Below are 27,400 nucleotides of genomic sequence, written 5' to 3' on the forward strand. Positions count from 1 at the left end.
CAGAACCCTTAGAAGTCTAAAAGTTGAACTCACCTCATTATGTGTCTCACTGTCCCATTTTGTGAACTGGAACCCAGCCAGCGAAGGGCAAATCTGGCCATCTTCCACACACTGCTGCATGGGCGCTGGAGAGGACAGGAAATGGCAAGAGTATGGATGGAGTACATTCCCTTCACCTCAGAGTGACCAGGGCAGCATGATGGAAAATAGAGCCTCAGTCATCTGTTCTGTGGCACAGGCTGGCTGGCAGCCAAGCTCCAGGTCACAGACTTCTGCCCAGGGAGAGGGTAGTGCTCAGACACACCCCTGCACTGGAGGTAGGCTCCACAGTGGCACTCGAAGCATTAGTACATTAGGGCAGAAGCCTGAAGCATAGACATTTGACTCTGAAATGGACTCTGTGCCCTATGCTACAGCTGGGAAATCAAAAACCCTTCCTTAAAGTGTACTAACTGCATAACCAATCATAACATATTACTTATTTTAGTCCTAAACTAAACTAGCTACCTCACAGAATTAAAGCCCCAGTTGAGACCATAAACTTGGAAAAGAGACCGTTAGCACAAAACACTTGTATTTAGAAAACCTTAGATAAGGATAGAAAGGAGAAATACAAGCACTGTTAACATCTGTGTGGTTCTGGAGGGGAAGGGATCAATTTCATACAATACACAAAGATGACTGCATGCAAGTGTAGCTACTATATTCCCGTGCCTGGCCTTCCCACCCACCCATGCTAGTCACGACATTCTCAGACGATCCCCCCAAGTGGGTGTGGAAGGCAGGATGGGAGGGGGGAATAAAACCCTTGCTGGGAGAGTAAAAGGGGCTGACAGTAGACAGGTTCATTCTCAGACCACCAAAATACAGTCTGAAAATGACTCACAATGCCTTCTTCTCCTCAGGATCCCCTGGATTGGCAACAAATAAGAACAAGGCCTCTCTGGCTCAACAAAAACCTATTAAAGCCCCTTTCCCAAGTCCAAACTTCGACATTCCAGGGTTAGCCCACAGCCCTAATACATGCCTGTGAGAGCTGGCTGCTAACAGGGTCACGTGAGAGATGGAGAACATATGGACCAAGAGCAACAGTGAGCATTAGCTACTATTGTTAGACTCTGTTCTGCAAGAGAGGAAGAAGTTCACTTCTCTCTAAAGGATGCCCAGTGTGGCATTCCAGAGGAACCTTCTGGGTAATTTAAACAAGCAACCTAAGGATGGGCATATTATGCTCCACAGTTGTGTGGAAACTTTTCTGATGACTAAAATGCTCTAGTAAAATACATATGTGTACTAACCTTTTAAATCTGTCATTTCCACCCAACCTAAATCTGGTAGCTCCAGGAGTTCTTCAGTGGAGAGAGTCTGGACATCAGAGGGAAACAGAAGCTCACTTCTGTAGTCATGGCAGTGGAGGGTAGAGAGAAATACCCCTGCTGTACTGCACTCATCAAATGAGGCCGCCGTCTTCTGAAACATGGGATCAATCTGAGCATAAAACCAGAGGGAACCAATGAATTATGGGATGCAGCCGAAGCAAATGTAAAATCTCCTTCATTGGACCCTGCTCATTCACAACTGCATATGCGGAATTCAGATATCTCTGCATGTGACCGAAGCAGGGGAAGGACTTTCTATTTAATCAGTAAAATATCATCTTAGCAGATACCAATAGAAAAGGAAGACTGTGTGTGGTCAGCTGAATAAATATACAGCATTCAAGTACACAGCTTCTACTATGTCAACCTGTTTATGATCCACATGGACGGTACCCTTCTGTTGTCTCTTCCCACTAGTCACTGTTTTCAAAGGGCCTGGGAGAATGCTATCACAACAAATTCTGTGGACTTAAAAAGCCTGTGTGATGGATCTGTTCACAAGATCCCATTATTTCCCTGGGGAGAAATATTTTCACAGATTTGGGGAATACAACCAAGAGATTCAGGGGAAAGACAGGCAGAGTCAGCAGGACTAGGTGGATGGGTAAAACATAGGGGAGGTTGTAAAAGGGCCTCCAAGGCTGGGGTAAGGAGCAGGAGTGGCAGAGCCAGGTGATAGCAATCCCAAAGGTAGAACAGGGGACAGTGCACGAGAATGAGGACAGAGCAAGACACAGGCATGTGTGGCAAGAGGGCAAGTATTGGGTTCACAGGTCTCCTTTATGCTTCAGGATGTAGCTAGTGTGGAGAGAAGGGGCCTTAGGTAGGATAAGAGATGTGGCTCTCTGGCTCTTTCCTGGCCCCCTTAGCTTTGAACCTGACCTGGCCAGAACCGAGGTTCTCTTCTCGCCTCCAATGAGCCCATCTCACCATCGTTCCAGCCCCAGAGTATCAAATACATCACCTCCATTCTCCCTGTCTCCTTACCCCTCAGGCAGTCAGCCTGGTGGGTTTTCCTCTCAGTAGATCTCTACCATCTATCCCCCTTCCTCCTTCACCTCTACTGCCACCAATACAACCCATGCCTGAGTCAACCCTCATCTCTGGTCTCTCCCATTTCCTATCCTAAAAATACTAGCGTTGTTATTCCCATTCCCTTCCTCAAATGCTAACCAGAGCACTGGCATCCCACCTGGAGCCCCATACCCTGAGAGGTCCAGTGTGGGTAGTTAGTAAAGCTAGCATATTGAAGAGTCAACACGGAAACTGTAAACACTAAAATATAAAGCTGAAAAACACTAAGATAATTTTCGTCACTTTTGTCTAGAATTACATCATGCAATGAGAGAACAATGGTTCTTCCATATAAATTAGATCTGATTGACATTTTTGAGTTATTTGATGGGAAATTGAGTAATTGGTGACTGCAGTTTGGGTAGATGAACCTTGTGTGTGTGTGTGTGTGTGTGTGTGTGTGTGTGTGTGTGTGTGTGTGTCTTAAGTAATCTCTACACCCAGCATGGGGCTCAAACTCATGACCTCAACATCAAGCATCATATGCTCTACAGACTGAGTCAGCCAGGCACCTCCAGTAGGTGAATCTTTTGAAACAAGGGTCCACAGCAAGGAAGAGAAATAGTAAAAGGAGCCTTTGGTAGATAATAAAGTGCGTGGTAAAGTCTAAAGGTTGTTTCAGCCTTGTGAGTAGATCCTGGGCTCTAGCCAAACTTGTACTCTGTCCAGCTCCCTTTAGGGAGAAACTTTCCTGCTTCACAGCCTTTGTTTATGCCTCTGCCTGGCAATGTCCACCTGATAAATACCTACCTTTCCTTTAAGGCTGAGCTGAAATTTCACTTGTTCCATAAGCTCTGACCTCCACCCACTCTGACTTCCTATAGTATGTGCCTTGAACTTCCTTGTATTGTATCCATTTGTGCGCTCCTGGTATAAAGAACTGGAGCTTATAATCAGGTTGGAATCTCCTATGACAGCAAACATTTTACACACAGAGAGCTGTGTCCAAAACAGATCAGCTCATACACAAACAAGAGTTCTCAACTGGTCTAGACACACCCACACAATATTTGCTTTCTCATTTCCATGCCATCTCCAAGAGCATACAGGTTCAAGAAACAGTTGAAACTTCAAATTCTAGGTCTCTGCCAATCCCTCCTTCTTGGTTATCTTCCAAATTGGGCTTTGGGTTATTACAAGTTTATGGTGGATTACAGAGCAAAAAACTTCCTAGGATTGGGGTACTTGGTGTTTAAGACTAGTGATTTCAGGGCACCTGGGTGGCTCAGTTGTCAAGCATCTGCCTTCAGCTCAGGTCATGATCCCAGGGTCCTGGGATTGAGTCCTGGATCAGGCTCCCTGCTCAGTGGGGAGTCTGCTTCTCCCTCTCCCTGCCACTCCCCCTGCTTGTGCAAGTAAATAAAAAAAAAAAAAAAAGGACTAGTGATTTCACGCAGCATAAATGTGGCTGACCATCACAAGCTGAGAGGGAGCAGCACCACTTGCTCTCTCGTTTTCTCTCTAGAATAATGGGCAAGGCTTGTTAGTGCAAGCCTCCTCAGGCTCCCCAGAATTGGGTCTAGCTGGTCAGAAAAGGAAACAAAATTTCCCAACCATACTGTTGAACTGACATTTCACTACAGAACCAGAAGCAAAGCCAAGAATGACAGTGAAATTAATGCTCAGATTATCTAAGAAGAAGGAAAAACATGGAGAACTGGAGAGGGGAAGGGAAGATGGGAGAGAATTATATGGCTCCTCTTCAGGGGTATACAACATATTACCATGGATGAAGCACTTTGCCAGGGACAGATTCTCTACCACAAAACCCATATGCACACAGAACTAGCATTAACCTGTTTTTACAATTTAACAAAGTGAGATTCAGAGCCTTTTCCCACGCCACACAGCTAAGAGAGTGGAACCAGGATCTGAACTTCACATCATATGCTTCCAAATGTGGTACTACCTAAGGTCAATTCTGATATATGGATAAACAGAACTCCCTCCCCACAAAGTGCCTGCAACTCGTTTCCCTCCTCCCTCTTTGGCCTTGGCCTCGGCATTTCACCTTTCTCATTTCACCTTTCTCGGCCCCCTCCACGCCCATCCACACATTGTCCTCACACCAGCACAGGCTGGAGCGGCCAAGCAAGGCCAAAGCAGAACCGCCCCATCACTCAGAGTGAAGCCGTCAAAGCCCCTCACTCCTAGCCCCCTGTGTGCTCTGCCTCTACCACTATCATCTGCCATGAGACCACCAGGACTAATCTCATCATTTCCCTTTATTTAATTTATTTATAAAAGACCTAGGATCCCACAGGATTCTACATTTCCCAGGCTCTAAAACCTATACAGCTCTGACATCCCCTCTTTGGTCTCCATCTCCGTAGGCTAACAATGGCTATTTCCCCCCAGGGCCCTCTAGAAATTCCCTATATTCCTCCACTTCATTCTTGAAGGTTCTCTCCACCTACCAGCTTTAACTCATTCATTTTTAATTGGAGGCAATATCATTCTCAAGGGAGTAAAAACCGGTTCTTGGGGGAGGGTAAGGAAACCTTAGAAATGATAGTTACTTGTGGTTTTCCAAGGCTCAACACTAGCTGATAAAATCTTATTCCATAATAATTAATTTAAAGGGTACTGGGGTAGGAAGAAAATACCTAAAAAGGCCCATTCTGGGTAAGAAAATGACAAAAGGAGCACTACTCTAATGAAATGCTGCCTGCCCAAGGACACTGCTTCCCCACAGGCCTCACCACTGTGGCTACTTCCTCTCCTGCAGCTCTCTGACTGATGGCCTGCATGTGGGATAGGTGAGTTCCCCATCACTGCTTCCAGACTATTCTCCTTCCCAAGTCCTAAAACCCTCCGCTTTGAATATAATAAGGTCAGACCCCACTACACTCTGCCCATCTGTGTGTTGATCACCTTCCAATCCCCAGGCCTTCCCTCTTGTTGGAAGATTTTAATATTAGCTCCTGGCTCATTACTACTCTCCAACTTCATTGCTGTCATAGTTTTTGGTGGATTCATCATACATATATTGATCCATCCAACACGCTGGCCTCTCAGTTCCTTGATATCCTCTCCTTCAATGGCCGTGAGCTTCATCGTGAAAACCCCAGGGCTTCAAGAGATCCCAGCATGAATGCCACATCTCCTGTCTTTCACTCCCTTGCCTGTTGTCTGAACTGAATCATAACCATGACTAAAGCCTCTCCATATGCTCAATTCCAAGTGCCCATGGCAACCACCTCCTCTTTCCAGCCAATACAATCTTGTCCAACAAGATTGGTGTTCTTGGTCCAACACCAAGAAGTCTTCGACCCACCATGCCCTACAATCCACTGATCATATGGCTTTATGCTGCCTCATTCCCCCCTTCCTTTTCCTGACTGAAGTTCCATAAGCAACGACTCCCTTTTTCTTCACTTCAGTGCTCCTTTGACTTAGCAAAACACAGTCCTGTGTTAAATCCAACTTTTTGCGTGCTTCATGCTTGTACCCACACAGATGACCATGGCTGGAGAAACACACAAAGTCACACTGACTGACCTCACTTTAAATCTACCTGCCATGGCCCTCACGTGAACCCTGAATGTTGTCTGGCAAGCAAACTACAGTTCCCCAGTCCATTCACTCATTCACCCTCCTACCTTTTTCTCTCTTCAAAACTTTACCTTTCTTCCTCCACACTCAGTCAGTCAATGATCCAGCTTCCTTTTCAATGGGGGACACGAGAAGGGAATACCTGGAATGCTCCCATATGTGCACTCCTGCATCCATCTCTCACAAGCCACAGGTGCTCCTTAGCCAAGCTCTGTCAATGCTGTCCATTCCCTTCCCTTCTCACAGGATCAAGGACTCCATTCGAGCAACTCTCCTGTCTTCTCCACTAGATTCTAGATTGTTCCTTCTCCACTAGACTGTTGCCATCAATAAGTAAACATGCTGCTAATCTTCCCATTAAGAAAACAAAAAACAAAACAAAACAACAAGAAAACCCTCTAAGACTTGACTTTCCCCTACATTTGCCACCAATTACTCTGTTCAAATTTACAGCAAAACTCTTCAAGAGACCAGCCTACACTGCCTTCATTCCTCTCTTGCCATTTGATTGCCCCCATTATGATGAAAAATTTCAAGCATACAAGAGTGTTGAAATAGTAATAAGAACTTCTGTGTAACTTTTACCTAGATTCCCCATTGCTTTCCTTCTCCACCACCCCACCCCCACCCCAAACCTTTTTGGAAGTAAAAATGCTGACACTTTACCTCTCTACCAGTTATTAAGCTATTGCCTCTCAGCCCCAACATACCTTCTATCAGCTGCTCTGTGATACTGGCTCTGGGACAGTATTTGGGCTTTGCCAGCCCTTCCCAGTGGGCTCCACCAAGAGGGGGCACTAGAGAGAGACTGCAAGCCAGAAGGGACTTGCTTCTTTCTGTAGCTTTCCTGTTCCTGTCCACCCAACAGGGCTTCCTACCCTACCCGTGGCACTTGCTGAATTCAATTTGCACTTTGTCTCACACTCACAGAACCAGCCTTATTGTGTGCCCCTCACAGACACCAGTACCAACCAGCATGTCCTCCTCAGAGGGCTGGGTCCTGGGTCCCCGAACCCCTCTTCCAAACTCAGGGACACTAGCACCAGACAAGCAGCATCCCTTCCCTGGAGGTCAGAGTTTCAGCTCCACAGTCTTCTCCAAGCTCCCCGTCAGCCCCAGACTGCCACTTTGGCACGGCTGATCACTCTCTCCTCCCTGACACTTTCTCATTTGGGTGCCACACTCTCCTGGTTTTCTTCCTACCTACTGGAGGTTTCTTCTTTGGCTCTCTGAACTCTTTAAGATTGAGGTATCCCAGGGCTGTCCTTTTCCCACATACACTCATTCCCTTGGTGATCAGTTCCAGTCTGACCTTAAATGCCATTTACAAATGTTGTGGAGGTAGGAGAAAAGAGTAATCTAGTCCACTGTTGATGGGACAGAAGGCTGGCACAACCCATTTTTCACAGTAATGGAAATTCCATGACTCAAAATGTTCTTAGAGATACACTCTCAGAAGAGCACAAAGACAGTATGTACGAGGATGTTCACGGAGATACTGTTTTTAACAGCAAAATTTTTAAAAAGCTTGTACCAATACCGTTGCTTTAAATTAACTATGCTAAAGATAAACGAGGCCTCTGGCTTCCTTTAAGTAGATTCCTTAGGATCTATCAGATCATATAGCTGTTAGAGCAAGGACTATGGAGCCAGGCCACTTAGATTCAAATCCTAGTTCACTTACAAGCTGCATCATTTTGGGCAAGTTACAAAAGAGCCCTGTACTTTGATAACCTCTTCAGAAAATGTTAACAAGGATGCTGTGAGGACTAAGTGAGGTAACTTGGTTCACAGGCTTAAAGCAGCACAGGGCAGCCAGTAAATGCACAACAAATGTAGGCTATCATCATCTCTGCTGCATGTTCCTGGAAAGAAAATTAATGGCTTCATTAATCAGAATTCTCGGGAATTTGCCATCTCTTTCTACTCAATCACCCTGAAATACTGTAGGAAAAGCAGGGACTTACACCCTTGAGTCTTCACCATGAAGCTAAGGGATGATAATGCACTTATATATTTTACTCCTTTGAGGCCCAAGCAAGCAAATAAATATCAGCAAGGCAGGCGTGGCCCTGCCAAGTTTCAGCTGCTGAGGCTCTGAATTAGTCAGAGACCACACTGCACACAGTTCCTCACCTCACACTTCCGATCTGCTTCGGAGACATTGAGGTTGTTTACATTCTGCTCAATGGTTTTGTAGGAGTGCTTCTTCTTTGGCTTTTGGGCCTTTTTGGTTGTTCCTGTTTCAGTAGTACTTGCATCTGAAAGAAGAAATAAGACTAGGTCCTGCAAGGATTGTTTTTCAGCATGTATCTAAACTTATTAACTCATGCTCTTTAAAACTCTAAAGAGTGGGACACCTGGGTAGCTCAGTGATTGAGCGTCTGCCTTCGGCTCAGGGTGTGATCCCGGGGTCTGGAATCAAGTTCTGCATTGGGCTCCCTGCAGGGAGCCTGCTTCTCCCCCTGCCTATGTCTCTGCCTCTCTCTGTGTGTCTCATGAATAAACAAATGAAATCTTAAAAAAAAAAAAAAAACAACTCTAAGGAGTGATCTTAACTGAAGCGTGTCATTCTCTCAAAGCAACAGGCACATCTAATCTGCAGTTTCAGGAGAAACTAAGTATTTGGCTTCTGATACAAGTCAGTTTCTTTTCTTTTCTTTTCTTTTCTTTTCTTTTCTTTCTTCCTTCCTTCCTTTTCTTTCTTTCTTTCTTCTTAAAGATTTTTATTTATTTATTCATGAGAGACACACAGAGAGAGGCAGAGACATAGGCAGAAGGAGAAGCAGGCTCCTTGCAGGGACTCCTATGCAGGACTCAATCCCAGACCCTAGGATCATGACCTGAACTGAAGACAGACGTCAACTGCCGAGCCACCCAGGCATCCCATACAAATCAATTTCTAAAGCACCCCCAAATCAGAACCTCCTCCCTTGATGTTTACTCAATCTTGCCTAATTAAAATCTAAAAGGTCCTCTTTTTTTAAGAAAAAAACTCCTCTAGGGTTTAAGGATCTTCTCATATACTATTCTGAAAACATTCATGTCTTCAATTGAATGAGATTATTTTTTACAACATCATTCCAGTGTATTAACCAAGCAACCACCTGCTGTATACTTAAGAAAGCCCCTTAATGGGTGCCTGGGTGGTCAGTCAGTTGAGCATCTGCCTTCAGCTCAAGTCACGATCCCGGAATTCTGCGATCCAGCCCCATATCGGACTCCCTGCTCAGTGGGGAGTCTACTTCTCCCTCTACCCCTCATCCTGCCCTTGTGCTCTCTTGCTTGCTCTCTCTCAAATAAATAAATATTTTTTTTAAAAAAGCGCCCCTTAAATCCAGATCCCAACTCATATACCTGCATCATGGCACTCTGCTTCTTCTGGAGATGCTGCATCTCTTCCCAGCCCCCCAAGGACTCTGTAGACATCAGCATGGACAGCGTCCACACGCACAGCATAGATCTTGGTGCTGGCATCCAGAGTGCCAGCAGCCACCTGGTCCAACAAACAGAGGTATATTCACTGGGTACATAAAAAGGAACTGCTGAATAAGCAAAACACAGCAAGCTTCATAAAATATTTACTTGCTTTTAAGAAAAAAAATGACAAAGATTCCCCTAAGACAGGGAATAAACAAAATATAACAGAAAGATATCTTCTCTGTGTTTAATCAGTGTATTTGCAGAATTCAATGACAGTGCTGTGCTAAATATCAGAAATAATCATCATTAATTCAGATGCAAGAGAAGATGAACAACAGCATTCTTACTTTAAAGTTGGTCGGTTCGGCGTCTTTCTGTTTAAGAATCTCTGACATGAAATCAATCAAGTGCAAGCCAAAAGCATTCTTGGTAGTGATTTTCTGAAAACAGAAAAGTGCAGAAAGATTTATTATTGACAGCCTAGGCTCATGTAAATAATGCTACCCTAAAAGAGGAAGCTACATTTCTATACAGTAACAGCCCACATCTCACCACAGGTATCAATTCCCATAAACACTTGGTAACACAGCTAAATTCATACACGTATCTCCTCATTCTGACAACCTAGAGAGTTAACCTCTTTGAGTTTATACTGTGTGCAAACACTGTTATAAGCACTGCACACAAAGGGAGTCACCCTCAGAACAACTCTATGAGGCAGGCACTATTCAAATTCTCATTTTATGGAAAAGGACCCTGAGTGGTTAGGTGACTTGCCAAGGCAATAGAACTTGTGAATGGCAAAAACTGGATTCCAACATAGGCTGGCTTCAGAACTCACATTATCAACCCCTAAGCAATGCCGCCTCTCTAGATACACTGCAGGTGGCAGGTAACTTGCCAGAAAAAGCATGAAAGGCCCAAAAAACACAGTAAAAGCATACTGAAAAACATCAACACTGAAAAGAGTAGCTAGATAAGGAAAGCGCACAATTACTATCAATAGCACATTCTCCACAGAATCAAGAAGGCTAGATTTTCCTTGTGATCAAGTTGCAAAACCTTCACTGATACACCAGCAGATACTCACATTTTCAGTGGACAGTTTGATACAGGTGGAATAATGTTCTGTAATCTGTGTGTTTGTAAACTTAGGAATCGTGGCTGAAATGTCAATATTCCTAAAAGAAAACCAAAACCAAAAAACTCTGTCAAGGATCCATGATACTCTAACTTTTCAAACTCCAGACCCCAAACCCACGAGGCATTGTAGAGATGCTGGGCCCATGTAACCCAATGCAGGCGGCCACCCCATGTGGGCAGCGCAGAAGGCACGCACCTACTACCAGAGGGGGAGGCTAGCAAATGAGGCGAGTCTGCGCTGAACTGTAGGTCCAGGACTCGGGAGCGCCGCCGCTGCAGTCGCTCCTTTTCGTCGTCATTCTGGGGAAAGTCTTCGAGGACAGGGGTGCCAGGAGTACTGAGAGGGGCCTTCCGGGGCAGGGCCATTGAGAACACCCGTTCTGAAGGACAGAAGGCATTGAGGGGGTGCCCACGGATTTCTGAAAAGAAGAAATTCATTATGGCCAACCGTGACGGTACAGAACCCTTGCTCAGGAAACCTATCACAGAATTATTTCCTAGATCTAAAGCGGGGCTTGGGGCCTGTCATAGGGTGGAATTTCAGTGCACATCTTCCACCAAGATCTTTCCCAACGCTAATATTCCTCTACAGTTTAAGTTTTTTTTGTGGGGTGAGTGGTTTCTGATGCTTCCTTGTCAACTTAATGAGGTACGCAATGAGGTCAAATTCGTGAAGGACTGAGAATCAATCATTAGATTTAACAACCTAGAGGTGATTGGTTACCTTGACAACCGCAGTTTTTCTAGAGTAGAAGGGGCAAGAGAAAGTCAAATAGGCTTAGATTCCAGAGAAGAGAAACTGGAGACAGCAAATGGAAACAAGGTTTTCAAGGACTTATGCTGTAAAAAGGAAGAGTAAAGGGCAGTCTGGGTGGCTCAGCGGTTTAGTGCCGCCCTCAGCCCAGAGCATGATCCCGGAGACCCAGGATCGAGTCCCATGTCAGGCTCCCTGCATGGAGCCTGCTTCTCCCTCTGCCTGTGTCTCTGCCCCTCTCTCTGTGTGTCTTATGAATAAATAAATGAAATCTTAAAAAAAAAAAAAAAAAGGAAGGGCAAAAATGGGAGGGAAGCAGTTGAAGGGGAAGTAAGGTTGAGAAATTTATTTTTTTTTTGTTTTGTTTTGTTTTTTTAATTTTTATTTATTTATGATAGTCACACACACACACACACAGAGAGAGAGAGAGAGAGAGAGAGAGAGAGAGAGAGAGAGAGAGGCAGAGGGAGAAGCAGGCTCCACGCACCGGGAACCCGACGTGGGATTCGATCCAGGGTCTCCAGGATCGCGCCCTGGGCCAAAGGCAGGCGCCAAACCGCTGCGCCACCCAGGGATCCCAGAAATTAATTTTAATATGGAAAAAAAATCCAGCTTAGTAGAAAGAATGAAACAGATTTTATTAGCTTCCTATCGTTGCTATAACAAATTACCACAAACATAGTGGTTTAAACCAATACGAATGTAATGTTTTCAGTCCTGGCGTCAAAGTCTAAAATCCAGGTGTCAGCGGGGCTGTGTTCTTTTCAAAGGCTTTAGGAAAGAATCTCTTTCTTCACCTTTTTCAGCTTCTAGTGGCTGCCTGCTTTCTTCCCATCACTCCAACCTCTTGCTTCTGTCATGACATCAACTTCTCTGACTCTGAATCTCTTATATCCCTCTTATGAGGGCCATTGTAATCACACTGGCCCCCCCCCAGATAATCCAAGATAATCATACCTGTAAAACCCCTTTTACCATGTATGATACCATATTCACAGGTTCCAGACATCTTTGGCAAGGGATGGGTGAGTGGGGAGGGCATTATTCAGAGATCATGCAGAAGAAATGGTAAAAGTTGCTGAACAACACACTCAAGCAGGTAAAGGGGCTGCCTTTCCCGAGATCACGGACAGCTCATCCACAGCAACAGGAAGGAAGCCAGACACCATAGGCACAGATGCAGGTGAGGGAGCAGGCAAAATGGTGTACTTGTGGATGTTCCTTTTGGAATGCTTTTCTTAGTAAAATAAGACCATAAAACCCAAAAATTCAGTAGCTAAGGGTTGAGGGCCAGGCAAGAGGTACTGGAGATTTCAGGAGAGAAAGGAAGGTATGGAGTAGTCAGCTAGGAGAAGGTGAGTTAGATGAGCAAGGAACTGCTGGGCAGCTTTAGGATCCCCTTGAGATCACTGAGTAAGCAGGGGCTAAGGCAGAGTTGGAATTAATCAGGGTTATGATTTTGTCAAGGAAGTATAAATATGCTAGAAGAGGGCAAGGGGTTATGAGTGTATGAAAAGTGATTATACTGACTGACCATGGAATGTGAGCTAAGTAAGGAAGGGAACAAGAACATGAGAGACATGAGGGACAGGGAAAAGCAAAGAATATAGATCTGCTGGGTCAAAAGATCATTAGAATTATTGGGATCAGGGAACAAAGAGGGAGCTGGAAAAATAGGAGTGGTAGTGAGAAGTAGGATATTTAAAATTGAGATGACAAGAGTGGTGTAGCTACTGATAATGACAAGGTCTAGAGTGTGACTATGGTAGCAGGTGGCTATTGTCTATTTTGGTAGGGCAAGAAACAGGACCACTGGGAGAGAGATGAAGGAACTGAGAGACTTTGGAGGAAAGTTTTCAGATTTAAGAATCAAAAGGCTTGACTTCAGGGATCCCTGGGTGGCTCAGCGGTTCAGCGCCTGCCTTTGGCCCAGGGTGTGATCCTGGGGTCCCAGGATCCGGTCCCACGTCGGCTCCCAGCATGGAGCCTGCTTCTCCCTCTGCCTGTGTCTCTGCCCACCCCCCTCCCCTCTCTGTGTCTATCATGAATAAATAAAATATTTAAAAAGAAAAAAAAAACAAACCAAAAGGCTTGACTTCAAACCCCAGGTCCATCACTTACTAGCTGGAGAATTTTTTTAAGTAAACTCTATACCCAGTGTGGAGCTTGAACTCATGATTCTAAGCTCAAGAGTCACATGCTCTACAGACTGAGCCAGCCAGGCACCCCATTAGCTGGAGAACTTTTAAGTAAGTAAATCCTCTAAGCATTTGCTTCTTCATCCCCCAAACAGGAATAAGAAAGTGTGTCTCAGCTGGTTCTAAATTGATGATATTAAAAAAAAAAAAACAACCCATAATGCAACACATATTTCATAGGAACACACTAAAAATAAAGGGATACAGGAGCACCTGGATGGCTCAGTTCGTTGTTTGACTTTGGCTCAGTTCATGATCTTGGAGGTCCTCCTCAAGCCCAAGTTGGGCTCCTCCCTCAGTAGGGAGTCCACTTGCTCTCCTTCTCTCTCTGCCCCTCCCCCACTGCTTGTCCTCTCAATAAATAAATAAAATCTTTTTAAAAAATAAAGTAAAAAAAAATAAAATAAAGTGATATACAATAAACACTAAATGTCTGCCCATGTAAGGGGAAGGGAACAGAAGTGGTATGTAGGAATAAAAGGGAATAATAATAAAGAAAAAATACAAGGAGAAGAACTTCACGTGTTCCCCAATAGCTTTATGAAGAGTACATACAGTTAACATACCTCTCACCTGAGGTCAAAACAAAAGAAAAGAAAGAAGAAATGGAAAGGAGGCAAGAGACATTCTTAGAGGTTGAATCAAGAGGACCTGTTACTATCTGGATGAGGGCACTTCAAGAGGAGGGGAGTTGGACCTTGATAGGAGACTTTACTCACATTCATTTTTCAGCCCCCTATGGTCTGGCTACCATCCCCACCACTTTATGAAAACTATCTTGACACAATCACCTACAACCTCCACGTTGCCAAATCCAACTGCTACTTATCAAGCCTTATCTCTCTTGAGATTGAGCAGCATCTGAAACAGATGAAAACCCCTACCAGTGCTTCATGAAACACTCTGGGCTTCTATACCACTCTCTTCTGAGAGAGTTTTCAAGCTGTCCCTTCTCTGTCTAGCTTCAAAATGCTGGTTTGGAGCATCTTCTCTATAGGGTATTTCTTTTTTTTTTTTTTAATTTTTTTAAAATTTTTATTTATTTATGATAGAGAGAGAGAGAGAGAGAGAGAGAGGCAGAGACACAGGCAGAGGGAGAAGCAGGCTCCATGCACTGGGAGCCAGATGCGGGATTCGATCCCGGGTCTCCAGGATCGGGCCAAAGGCAGGCACCAAACCGCTGCGCCACCCAGGGATCCCCTCTATAGGGTATTTCTTGAGCTCTCACCTGTTCCCATGGTTTTACGATCTATATGATGATAATGTCCAAATTTGTTTGAGTCTACGGGCCACTTCCCTGAGTGGCCCATATCACTCCCCTGAGGGTCAAACTCTTACCTCTTCACCTGTCTCTCGCATAAGGCATTTACCATATCCAAAATATAACTCTAAATTTTCAGACCTTTTACCAAGATCAAGGTAAAAGGTCTCAGTAGCCTCACTGTTCAGTCTCCATGTTCCAGTCCTAACCCAAGCCAGGCTCTTCTTTCCCCGCTTGGCTTTTTTTTTTTTTTTTTTTCTTTTTTTTGCACTTGCTCCCACTGCTTAGAACAAGTTCCCCAGTCTGCTCTAAGATCTTCCTTGAATCCTCAACCTGAAGGGGCCCCTCCCCTCACTCTGCTGTTCCCAATTACAACACTCAGCCTCATCTGTAATTATTTCATTTGTTTACTGTCTCCCCAACTAGGATACAAGCTCCAAAAAGCTGGGATCTTCTCTGTTTTGTTCTTTACTACATCTCTGCGCCTGACAGAGGATTTAGCCCAAAGGGAGCGCTCAATGCTTGTAAAGCGCTAGAATGAATGTAAAGATAAATGCGTGCGTGTTAAGCATTCAGCAGTAATCACAACGCTTTCATGGCTCTGTGAACTCAAGTGTACCCCCAGGAAAACCACCTTTCAAGAGAGAGGCACCTCACACGGCGTAGGAGCCCACGGGAGAGGGACTGAGGAGTAGGGATCGCCCCACGCGCGCTCCCGACGCCGCCCCAAGCCGCTTACCGATTGGCGGGGCACACCCCTCCCCCTTTCCCGCCTCTTCCTCCCCTCGCCTTCCTCCCACTCGGCCAGCGGAGCGCAAGGCCAACAACTAGGCCGAGAATATCCATAACCCGCGCTCGGGTCCGCCCGCTGACCCTGCCTGCCCGCTTCGCTCCGACTCCCGCCCGCGGCGCCCCCCACCCAGCCACCCACCCTCACCTGGGCAGGGAGGTCCCATCTAGCTCTCCTGCTCCGGAGCTGGTTTTAAATCGCGCGCCGAGACGCCTTAGCGCCGTAACGGCCGCGGTGACGTATGTGTGGGCGGGGCCAGAAGCGCGCCTGCGTAGGCCGCCCCTGCCCTCCGCTGGGAGGGGGGCGTCGGGAGCTGCGCGGGAGCTCTGCGCGTGGGGTCTCTGGCCTCCCGCTCGCCCTCTGTGCGGGGACTGTAGGGGTTCCGTGCACCACCGCACCCTGCCTCTTTTCGAGCGTTAGACGTGGAACTGGGCGCTAAGGACCCAACGTGGGGCAGGGCGGGCGAGGGCTCTGCTTTCAAGCAATTTCCTTTCTAATGGGAGGGAGGGCAGATTTCTAGGAAACAAGGTTAATTTCCCAAAGCGACCAGTTCCGTCAGGGCAACAAAACACTAAGGAGGTAGAAAGCGATGGATGGGGTGTGGGACGGAGGTGAGAAGGAGCCAATAACACAATGAACGTTCCAGGCAGGCGAAGGACAGGTGCAAAGTGTTCTGTGTACATTTTTAAATGAAGACCATCGTTTTTATTCAGATTTTTGCGAAAATTCTTGCGAAAAGCTTCCTGGATATCACCCCCCCCCCCGCCGTTCCCCTAAAGAAAAGGTTAAGGGGAGAGGTGAGATGGATATAATTTGCCGCCTATCCCTTCATTCTGCTTCATCTGATCCCAAGAATTGTATTATGGGAGGATAGGCCAGAGCAATTCTCCCAAATATCCCTAGAATATCCTATCACTTCTTATAACACCCATCGGGCATTTTATGCAGTGTTTCCCCCTGAAGGGTGCTATTGGCATTCAGGGTGAAGCAGTTCTTGACATGTGGGGCTCTTCATAGGGCTGGTTTAGCAACCCCAACACCATCAGTCCACCAAAAGCCATCAGTGCCCCTCAGTCATTTTGGCAACCAAATAGTACTACCCTTTATTGAAAAGCACTTTTTTTTTAAAATAAATTTTTATTTATTTATGATAGTCACAGAGAGAGAGAGAGAGAGAGAGAGAGAGGGAGGCAGAGACACAGGCAGAGGGAGAAGCAGGCTCCATGCACCAGGAGCCCGACATGGGATTTGATCCCAGGTCTCCAGGATCGTGCCCTGGGCCAAAGGCAGGCACCAAACTGCTGCGCCACCCAGGGATCCCCTGAAAAGCACTTTTTAAGCCTGCTTTTCTTTTACTTTTTATCTATTATTGAGGTATATAGTTGACACACAATGTTACACTGGTTTCGGGCATACAACATTGATTTGAGAAGTCTACGTTAAGCTATGCTCACCTACATATTCTTAGTGACACTACTCTCACTTCTTTCAGTTTTTGTCATGACTTTTAAGTTCATATGAATTTGATGAATTTAATGATAAATGATATTTGTTGGCATTTGAATTTTAACATTAATGTATAAAATACTAAACATCAGGAAATTTGATGAGATAAAATTTGTGTTATAACGGTGAATTTTATCTCTCATCAAGTCTATTTGCTTTTGCAGACTTGTTCTCCCAGTGGCCATCATCAAATCTTTAGCGTAAGGCAGTGTGGAATAGAGAAAAGAAGGTAGGTTTGCAGTGTTTTTCAGTGAATGGTTCTACCAGCCACCCAGGAACTCAGATCAGCACCCAGGAGCCATTCTGGGTGCCTTACTCTCCACACGCAATCTATCACTGAGCTCTTTTTATTTCCTAGAAATCTCAACCCTGCGTCTCTTTTTCATCCGTATTACCTTCTTGCTAGTCCGCAGCAGCTCCACACCTGCTCTGCCCTTCTCATTGGGCCCTGTGTGGCGGTTGCTAAGTACCAATCTGACCTGTTCCTTCCCAAAGTCTCAAACCATTCAAAAGTTCCATTGCTCTGGGAACTTCTAAAGTGATCTATGAGGCCCTGCAGGGTCTGGGCGCGACAGCCTCTCTGGCCTCATCTTGCACCTTGCCTCCCCCTGTCCCCTCCTCCCCTCAAGTCACTTGGGCTTTTTTTCAGACTCGGTCTCATCATGCTGGCTCCCACCACAAGGCCTCTGCACATCCTCTCCTCATCCCCATCTTCACCCAGTTGGCTCCCATCATGCTTCAGTTCATATCACTTCCTCAGGGAGGCCTTCCCTGATACACTCAAGTGACCTTACTGGAGGTTTTAGTGGAACTTGCCACCTTTGAAATTTTACACCAGTGGAATGATTATTTCATGTTTATCTCCTCCATAGATTGTCAACTCCACGAGGATGAAGCCATCCATGTTCTGCTCACCATTGTTTCCCCAGGGCCCGGTGCTAGCCCTGGACACAGCAAGTGCTTAAATATGTATTGAATGAATAAAGTTGGAAGGCAAGTTTATTTTTATTTATTTTTTAAATTTTTAAAAAGATTTTATTTATTTATTCATGAGATACAGAGAGAGAGAGGCAGAGACACAGGCAGAAGGAGAAGCAGGCTCCATGCAGGGAGCCCCATGTGGGACTCAATCGTGGTCTCCAGGATTACACCCTGGGCTGAAAGCGACACTAAACCGCTGAGCCACCCGGGCTGCCCTATTTTTTTTTTTTTATTTAAGTTCAATTTGCCAACATAAACTATATAACACTCAGTGCTCATCACATGCCCTCCTTAATGCCTGTTACCCAGTTACCCCATCCTCCCATTCACCTCCCCTTCTGCAACTCTTTGTTTCCCAGAGTTAGGAGTCTCTCATGGTTTGGGAAGATAGGTTTAAATCTTGGGTTAGACAGCTAAACCCCTCTGGGCCTTGTTTTCTTCCCTTTGTTTATGAAAGTCATGATAATATCCCTTCACTGGGCTTTATCAGGAATTAGGTAACAGATTAAATTCTTGTGGGCACATGGGCTCAGTATATACTAGGGTCCCTGTTATCTCACTTGTCTTCTAGGTCCTGAGTTCATTTGAGGAGAGTGGGAACAGGTTGTAATCCTCTGTGTACCAATGAGGAGCAGTGTGGGTTGGGAGGGTGGTAAGTGGCACTGAATCAGGAACCTCTGAAGAACTGGCTTGGAATTGGCAGAGGAAGGCTGCTGGGTGATCCATTCAGTGAGGCAAGAGACTGTTCTGTGGTTATGATGGACCCTGCCTCCTAAGCAGACTGCTTAGGGCTCCCTGCACTGGGACAAAGCCAGCTCCACCCCCTGCAGGCGGGTCATTTACCACCAATTCTGAATGCTTTCTTTGTTTTTTGAGGGGTTAGTTCTGCGGAGGGTGCCAAAAGATTGAATGATTTATCAGTGGTATCAGTGGTATGCAAAATTCAATTCCTCTGTCTCTATGAAATTAAAATAGTGGATCCCTCCCCCACTCCTTGTCTGCCAGAAAATCAGTACTGGAGCCACTCCCTTTCCCCATTTCACTCCTCACCAAGATTCTACTTCCCCAAAATGAATGGAAACAGCTTTAGTTTAGGTGAAGAACAATACTGTTATCAGTTGGCTACCTGAACAAACTTTTGGCTTCCAATTTTCCCTGACTTTCCAGCCTACAGCTGGTTTGTATCATAATGTAGTTCATGATATAAACCATCGAATCTCTGGGCCCAACAGACATATAGTTCAAATGGCTTTACATTCATTTTGGCCTCTGAGCAAATGCCTTTCATTTTTCTATGTGATACAAAATTCCTGACTTAAAGACTGGGCTACGGACCAACAATTTCTGTCTTCTAGAATTTCTAAGCTGACATACCATCCTTTATCTTAAAATTAATATAGTGCTTTTCGCTTTTCAAAGCATGTTAACTCCTACATCTTGATATTCCCAAACCCATGCTGGAAGGTTGCTAGGACAGGTGCTTTCTTCCAGGCTCTACCTTTTACTAGCTCGGTGACCTTAGGGAAGCTGTGTACCGTTTCTGTGCCTCAGCTTCCTCATAGGAAAAATGGAAGAGATAAAGCACCCACTTCATGGAATGCTTTTTTGGTGTGAGGATTGAGTTACCAGATGTGAAGCATTTAGCATGGCGCCTGGACCATTGGAAATGCTCGATGAACGCTAAGTATTCCCATTACTATAACTGTTGTTATATCCTGGGTGCCAGCCAGGAATTGTTTTAGAATAAAGCTCAGCTTCCTAAATTATCTGGAGAAGTTCCCCTTTCATTGTTAGAGTATTCCCAGAGCACAACAACAGCTCTGTTCTTTCCATTACTACTTGTTTTTTCTATATTCTTTCTTACACCCTCGGCCCCACCCAAGCCTCACTGACTGTTCCCTTTGTAGTCTTCTGCTCACTCCTGTTTTCTTATCTTACTAGACTAGAAACCAGAGTGATAGAACATCATACTACCTTTCTACAGATTTATTCCTTCTACAGTTTATGTGTTTTTTGTTGGGTTTTTTGTTGTTGTTTTTGTGTAGCCACTAAGATCTTTTAAATTGGCTGATATTTTGGTTTGTGAGCCATGAGAATGAATAGCTTAGATGTTCCTTGACATTCTGAATTATTCTTTCCTGGCTACTGGCCATGCCACTGGGAAACCTCAGGGCAGACTGGTTCAAGGTGCATTGAGAAATACCAAGACATACTGGATGAAGCTATCAGGGTAACATGAATATCTTGGCAACAGGCCCATGAGAATGCTGATCTTCTGTGTGTGTTATTACATAGATTCCAAATGACACACAAAATAGCTTCCTTTATTGATGTGGAACTAAAACACCAGCAAATTATTTTCTAAACAAAAATAATATGGATGATTACAAAATATCAAAATCCCACTGGCATCAAACCAACCATCACTGCATCTTAACTTTCTTGAAAGCAGTACATGGTAGATAGCAGACAACACAGGAGCACAGCCGCTACTGTGCAGTGGGAATCTCAAATACTGACTGGCATGAACTCCTGGGACATAAATTTGTCATTTATTTTTGCGATGAAGAGGGAGTGGATACAACCAAAGCCCACAAGGCCAGCATCCAAACCCCCCTGTGATGGAGTTAAATGTTGGGGCCAGGTTATCCTCTCCAGATCTTCCTGGCATGCAGGGCAGGAACAGCATTGTTATTTCCAAAACAACCACACCCACAACGATAATCACTTTTCTTAAGCCTCCTCATCAGGATGCCGCCTAGGATTTTGAAAGAAGGGAAAAATCCACCAATCACATCTCCAGAGTCACAACTCTGTTAGTGCTGGCCTGCTTCACAGTTCCCTTCCTGTCCTACCCTGGCAACGGGCCTGAATTGAGATGACCCCAATTTGCAAAACCTCATAGTTCAAAATATCCCTTTGTCATCTTTGAAAAGAGAACACAAAGGCATTAACAGACTGAGAAAAAGCACAGCTACACAGGGTGGCTAAACCTTCTTTTCATTGGACAAACAAGTGGCTCCCTTTAGAAACTAATTGTTCATTTCAGAAACCAACCCCCCAAAGATTGCTTCCAGGCATGAGAAGCTCGTTAGATGCTAGCTATTTCATTAATTTTAGTAAGTACATTATCTCAATTATGAAATAGATCACCATGGACTTAATATTTGTGGATCAAGGCTAATCAACTGTTCGGGTAGTAGTGGAGCTTTCTTTCAGATGCATAAAAACAGCTATATATTATACAAAAATAGGGCTAAATTAAGAAAATGGAAAATAAACATCTTGGCTACACCTTCAAACAGAGGAGGTCTGAAAAATTAGATCCTAAAATACGAGAAGTTATCTTCATAGTATTTAGGATAAAATGGACTGCTATCAGCTTGGATGTGAATTAAGCTAACAATTCAACAAGGAAACCAGTTTACAAGGAATGTGCTGAGAGTCATTCACAAAAAAAAAGAAATAAGCTGGAATGGAGGTATTCTCTGGTTCTCTTTTACTTCCAGTGTTGACACAAAACACAACCTCATGGGCCCCCTCTGGTCTCAACTCCAGCTGCAAGAGCCTTCCATAAGATCCGTTCCCTGGGTCAGCTAAAAGTCAGGAGTAAAAAACCTCAGAAGACAGACCTGGGATTACATCCTACATCCTTATGTATGTTGGACCCCATCCTTATGAGTACTGCAGGTACTCCTTAAAGTGTCTTAATCTATCATAGCCCCTCCACCCCTCGCAAGGTGAAAGTCACACATACCACTAATGTGTCTGAAAAATAAACTCTTTGGCAGCCTGAGGAATCAGAAATACCTTCTCCCCTTTTTTAATGGCCTTTACATTAATGTTCCCCAGGCAATGGGGCACAGGGCAGCATTTTCACTTGGGTCAGAAGGCTGTGGAATTCTTCCACTGCCTGTGAGTGTGCCGTGGGGTTTAGCACCAGGTGTTGGAAGAGATTGACAGGCTCAGCATTCCGAAATGTCTTAGGGATCGGGATGGTCAGGGGCAGGAAGGTGTTACCAATGAGGAAATGATGGAGGGACCTTTGCTGGAGGCCACGGCCCAAGAACCAGAGGATGTCCTGGAGCCGCTGGGAGAGCATGCTGTGCTGCCAGTCTGTTAGAGGCAGCCGCAGCAACAGGTGCATAAGGGCTGTTTTGAAGTGGTAAGAGGTGAGGATGGGACGGGATGCTCCCTGGGGTAAACTCTGAAGGTCCCGGAGACTTAAGATGATCTGGAGGCACTTGAGGTGACAGGTGTTCTCTGGAGCAAAACGCCCTACCAGCTTCAGGAAAAGGTGTTCACAGGCTGCAAAGGACTCAGGCCAATCCACACTGGTTAGCTGTTCATGGTCAGGAGCCTGACTCACCAGATAGACCAAGGTGTCTTCCCGTTGCACCCCCAGGACCAACTGGATTGAGAGAAAGCGGCCTGAGCGGTAGTCCAGCCTGAGCTTGCAGGAGGTGGTAGACGGTGGGAGGCTGAGCTTAAAGTCGTATTTGTGGGCCACAAGGGCCCAGGCATTGCCCACCATGTTCCGGAACCACTGTACTGTCTTGCACACGTCCAGGTGGGAGCCAGTGCAGAGAGCCATCTTGATGGAGCTGCTACACTTGCCCAAGATGGCTGAGTGATCCCTATGGTGGTGCACCAGGCACAGCACATCCCCCAGTAGCTTCTCGCGCTTGCACACACATTCCGACTCCACCAGCACACAGCCACAGCGGCGGCCTAGGGCTGGATCCCTCATCTCCAGCACAAACATAGTGCCCTGTGGGGGAACAATGGGCACCAGAATATCAAATTTCTGGGTCTCGTGGAGGGTTCCCCATTTCTCAAAGGCAGCCCCGATGCCCAGGCAGTCCTCCAGCTGTGGGTGAGCCTCCCGGCGGCTGAGCACCCGACAGGCCTCAATCAGGTCGTCCACAAAGCTCTCCACAAACTCACAGGTGCAGGGCAGATCACGAGTGACATTCTGGACATAGTGTTTGTAAAAGGATTCCAGAGCCTCCCTCGAAGGGAAGTCAGTAAGCCAGTTGTAGGAGGTGACAGGCACAACACGGACTTCCTCCTCCTCCTCATCGCTGCTGGAATCAAAGGCTGGCTCATGCTGCATGTTCTGTCGCAGGAGCTCAAAGACGAGAAAAAGGCAAAAGAGGCCAGCATTCCACAGGTTTCCCAGCATCCAGCCCAGTGGCCCCTCCTGGTCATCAGCCTGGAACGGCCATCTCATGTCTTTCTTCCCTAGCACTAACTGGTCACTGGATGTATCTCCTCTCCAGAAGTTCTCTGCCTTCTGCTTCTGCTCAGCTGCTCGCTTTCTCTCTTCAAACTCTATCTCCAACTGGCGCATCTCCTCGCTCATCCGCTTCTCCAGCTGCCGACTTCTGGCTAGCGTGTCCAGGTCCATCCGGTCACTGACCATCAAGGGGTGGTGAACAACATACATCACTGCCAGGAACACAAGGCTTATCAAAGCCATGGAGGCTTCTGCATCTGGAGAAGTAGGAAGTTGGGAGTCAGTGGTGATCTTCAGGATTCATCTGTTCTCCAGTGCGTATTCCCCAGAGCCCTGGGACCCCAAATCCTGGAAGTTAACTACTCAGAAGAAACCAAAAGCTCACCGAGCTGGGTTTGGACAGAGCAAGGGTCTGCTCAGGAGGTGGTGTGGGAGAAAGGGGGTCAGCAGGATGTGCCACTCAGTCTTTCTGCTTTCCTTCCACATGGTGTGGGTGGTACTTAGGCTTCCAGAGTATGCACACAGCACTGTTCTCATTTCTGTGTAAGATGGGGAGGGGGACCCTCATGGTAGGGTGGCCTCACCCGACTCATCAGTCCACCGTGAGCACCAGGTGTGCCCTGCTGATCCCAGAGGCTCCCTTCCACCGGCAGAAAGCACTGATCTGCCTAGGCAACACCTTTCCTCTTGCAGGCAGCCAGCCCAAGCCCCAGCTATAGTATCCCACTTCCTCTGTGACTTCACAATCCTCATTCTGCTCACCCTGTGTCATCAGAACACTCAGCCTCTCCTCCCTCATGCCCAGTGGGGCAACTCTCAGTGGGCGAGAGGGAGGCACAGTGCCACCAGCCTGCTCTCTGCTGCTTCCCGCTGTGCTCTCTGAGCTCCTAAGGCGGCTGCTCCATGCCCTGTCGTCAACGGGCCAGGTGCAGAGGCAGGCAAGGCTCCACCTCTCAGCCCAGGAAAGTTCGTGAAGGACCAGGTGTCCAAAGCTTATTGACAGCCGTTGGTAGTCGGATTCTCTGCCTACCCACCCACCACGAGGCTTCTTGCACTCACCCCATAAACTACTGGGCTTACCGAGATTATGAAGGACTACGCCGCGCGGCGCTGAAGCCAGGTGGGGACTCTCCTCCCTTTGGAACTTGGCCTTGCTTAGCCTCACCGCTCGCTCCAGGAGCCCTGTTAAAATTTACAAGGTACCTAGGGGCTGTGCCTCAAAGCAGGGTGCCCCCCCCCCATTCATAAACTTCCCCAAATTCCACGCCCTGCGATCCGAACTCTTATCCGCCTACCCTCCTGGGGGTTTCTCCTGGAACCTGGGGCCAGGTTACTCACCGTCGGTGTTAGCTGGAACACGGTCTTAAAGAGACAGCGCGGCCTGACTGCCCCCGCCTTTTCCCCGGCGGGGTGGGGGCTCCGGGGGCCTCGCCAGGGCCGCCCGGGGGAGTGGCCCCGCTGCCCTCTCCCGGGGAGCGCACCATCTCGTCCGAGAATCCGGGGCTCCGAGGGTCCCCGCGCCGCAGCCCCTCCGCCCGGGAGACCCCCGCCGCGCCGCTCCGAGGGCGCCAGCCCCGCTCGGCGGCTCCCGCCGTCCAGGCTCCACCCCGCCCAAGCTCCTCCCACCCCGACTCCGCCGCCGAGCGCGCCGCGGGAGCGCCGCCCTGGGGCCCCGGTGGCCCGGCTCGCGGACGCGCGCCTCCCGTGCGCCGAGCGGAGCGGCTGCGGCCCGGGCCTCGTCGCCGAGGAGCTCGCGCGCCGCAGCCGCTCGGGCTCCCGGAGCTGGTGCCAAGGCAACTGCAGTGCCGGCTGCCGGCTGCTCGCGGCTGCGTGCGCCAGGGGTCTACTTACTGGGAGTTTGCAATGCACCGGACTTACAGTGAAGATGCTGATATAACTAGGAATTGACGGGGGCAGAGGGGCGTCATTGCCAGGTGGGGCTGGCCCTGCGCAGAATGGCACAGGAGCTGAGGTGTGTCGTCAGGTGTGTCCACGTGCCTCACCCCCAGCCCACGCCCAGACTTAGGCGTCTTTCCCCACCTCCTTTCTCCTATCAAGTGGCGGTCGGTCGTGAAAAGCCAGACAGCACGCAAAGACCTGGCTTGAGGCCTTACTTCTCACTCACTAGCTCCGTAGGAGTAAGAATCCTAAACCTCCAGGATAGCTCTGCTGATGAGATGGGCGTATAAAGGAAAACTTGATGAAGTGTGGAGACTGGACAAGCCTTGTGATGCACTAAAGTATCCCCGCAGAAGGGGTTTCCCGGAAAGGATCGTCAGAGTATCACAAAGAGCCCCCAGCCTTCCTGTCATGTGTCAGCTAACCAAGGAGAAAAGGAAGTGATGTCTTTTCATACTAGCGAAAGTCCTTCTGATGAAATACAATCAAATTTCAGGCTCCTTATCCAGCGGCAATGTGGGAGGGGGGAGGTTGCATACAACTGGACAGTGCTTCCCAAAACACTGACTTATTTCACTGTGAAGGAGGAAAAGCTGTCTTCTGGCTGGCCATGACTGAAGCTCCAAAGTTACTTTTTATAAACTTGCGGGCTACTACCACTAAGTATTAGCAAAATCACACGGTGACAATGAAATTCTCTTTATGTCTTAGCATATGACAATGTTAGGATGAAAAAAAATAAATTTTAGAATGTGCAAACAATGATTTTTAGAGCCATGTGTTTAAAGGTGTGTGTTCCTGGTCAAATAAGGGTTTGTTTTAAAAGTGTGAGTTAGGGGCACCTGGGTGGCTCAGTGGTTGAACGTCAGCCTTTGGCTCAGGTCATGATCCTGGGGTCCGGGGGAGGCTGCTTCTCCTTCTGCCTATGTTTCTGCCTCTCTGCCTGTGTGTCTCATGAATAAATAAATAAGTTTTTTAAAGTGTCGAGTTAGAAAACATTCGCTAGTTTGAGAGTTGGAGCTCATGAAGTTGTTTGCTATAGCAAATAGACTCCAAGCTAGAGAATTATAATCCATGTAAATATCACCATTAAATCAACAAGAAGCCCTCTAACAGTGAACACTTATTGGCCTGTTTTTGGTGATTTTTCTGCTTTGGCATGGTATGAAGTGATTGCTGACTTAGTGGGATTAAAAGAAAACCAAGTCATTTGGACACCCTGATATTCATGCTAATTGGTGGTTGTATACAGATGACATGGGTAAACTGTAGCAGTGGCCATTCTTTTTTTTTTTTTTTTTTTTTAAGATTCTATGTATTTATTCGTGGTAGACACACAGAGAGATGGAGAGACACAGAGGGAGAAGCAGGGTCCATGTAGGAAGCCCGACGCGGGACTTGATCCCGGGACTCCAGGATCACACCTTGAGCCAAAAGCAGGTGCCAAACTGCTGAGCCACCCAGGGATCCCCCCAGGCATCTTTCTTTATACTTTATAGATAGCCTTGTTTATTTTTTTTTTATAGCCTTGTTTAAAATAGGGCCTCAAAAAATTGAGTTAAGACTCAGAATTGTTCCTCTCCATGGAAATCCTTAGTAAAAGGTGAAAGATTTATACGATCTGAAGAGAAACCAGAGTATTCATTTATATATTTTTTATTTTTAAAGATTTCATTTATTTAGTCATGAGAGACACAGAGACAGAGGCAGAGACACAGGCAGAGGGAGAACCAGGCTCCATGCAGGAAGCCGGAGGTGGGACTCCATCCCGCATATCCAGGATCAGGCCCTGGGCTAGAGGCGGTGCTAAACCGCTGAGCCACCCCAGCTGCCCGTGGCCATTCATTTTAACAACTGAATTCCACAGAGGTGGGATTTACCCTTGTCAAGTAAGGAAACATGGTAGTTTTCCCCAAAATAATTTTATTTTTATCATTAAAAAATAAGTACATAAGAAGTTAATACCTACATAATCTATGTACGAGTCTGCCTCTTGGCTTGCAAAACCTAAAATGTATTTAAGACTATTAGTGTTGAGGGATCCCTGGGTGGCTCAGTGGTTTGGTGCCTGCCTTTGGCCGGGGGCGTGAACCTGGGGTCCTGGGATTGAGTCCCACATTGGGCTCCCCAGGCTCCCCCTAGGAGGCCTGCTTCTCCTTCTGCCTGTGTCTCTGCCTCTCTCTCTCTGTGTCTCTCGT

General features: G+C 46.7%; 2 protein-coding genes and 1 non-coding gene across 7 annotated transcripts in view; all 3 read right to left on the reverse strand.

Moving 5' to 3' along the window:
* Positions 1-24,754, reverse strand: part of NCAPH (non-SMC condensin I complex subunit H) — a 42,358-nt gene extending 17,604 nt beyond the window's left edge. Inside the window, exons 1-9 of one of the 4 annotated variants that reach the window (XM_025994313.2) lie at positions 24,642-24,676; positions 24,384-24,485; positions 10,771-10,993; positions 10,522-10,612; positions 9,779-9,871; positions 9,366-9,504; positions 8,145-8,269; positions 1,299-1,488; positions 34-125 (exon numbers count right to left, since the gene is read on the reverse strand). In XM_025994313.2, coding sequence (XP_025850098.2) covers positions 34-125; positions 1,299-1,488; positions 8,145-8,269; positions 9,366-9,504; positions 9,779-9,871; positions 10,522-10,612; positions 10,771-10,940 — 900 coding nt within the window. In that variant the 5' untranslated portion in view covers positions 10,941-10,993; positions 24,384-24,485; positions 24,642-24,676. Of the gene's footprint in view, positions 1-33; positions 126-1,298; positions 1,489-8,144; positions 8,270-9,365; positions 9,505-9,778; positions 9,872-10,521; positions 10,613-10,770; positions 10,994-15,724; positions 15,829-24,383; positions 24,486-24,641 lie in introns of those variants that run through there. The other 3 variants (XM_072767188.1, XM_072767186.1, XM_072767185.1) reach the window with 3 other exon arrangements.
* Positions 20,368-24,769, reverse strand: ITPRIPL1 (ITPRIP like 1). 2 transcript variants are annotated; one of them, XM_025994315.2, is made up of 2 exons: positions 24,642-24,769; positions 20,368-23,560 (listed from the first exon to the last, which is right to left on the reverse strand). In XM_025994315.2, exon 2 carries the CDS (start codon positions 23,544-23,546, stop codon positions 21,903-21,905), a length of 1,644 nt encoding a protein of 547 aa, XP_025850100.1. In that variant the 5' UTR covers positions 23,547-23,560; positions 24,642-24,769; the 3' UTR covers positions 20,368-21,902. The 2 variants fall into 2 exon arrangements, with proteins under 2 accessions (XP_025850100.1, XP_025850099.1); XM_025994314.2 differs by lacking the exon at positions 24,642-24,769 and adding an exon at positions 24,384-24,480.
* Positions 24,770-26,726: 1,957 nt separating this feature from the next.
* Positions 26,727-26,843, reverse strand: LOC112916921 (U5 spliceosomal RNA). Its single transcript, XR_003234377.1, has one exon. It is a non-coding gene; the product is annotated as a U5 spliceosomal RNA (small nuclear RNA).
* Between the last annotated feature and the right edge of the window lie 557 nt (positions 26,844-27,400).

Source organism: Vulpes vulpes, chromosome 8 (genome assembly GCF_048418805.1).
Source record: "Vulpes vulpes isolate BD-2025 chromosome 8, VulVul3, whole genome shotgun sequence".
Taxonomy (NCBI): Eukaryota; Metazoa; Chordata; class Mammalia; order Carnivora; family Canidae; genus Vulpes; species Vulpes vulpes.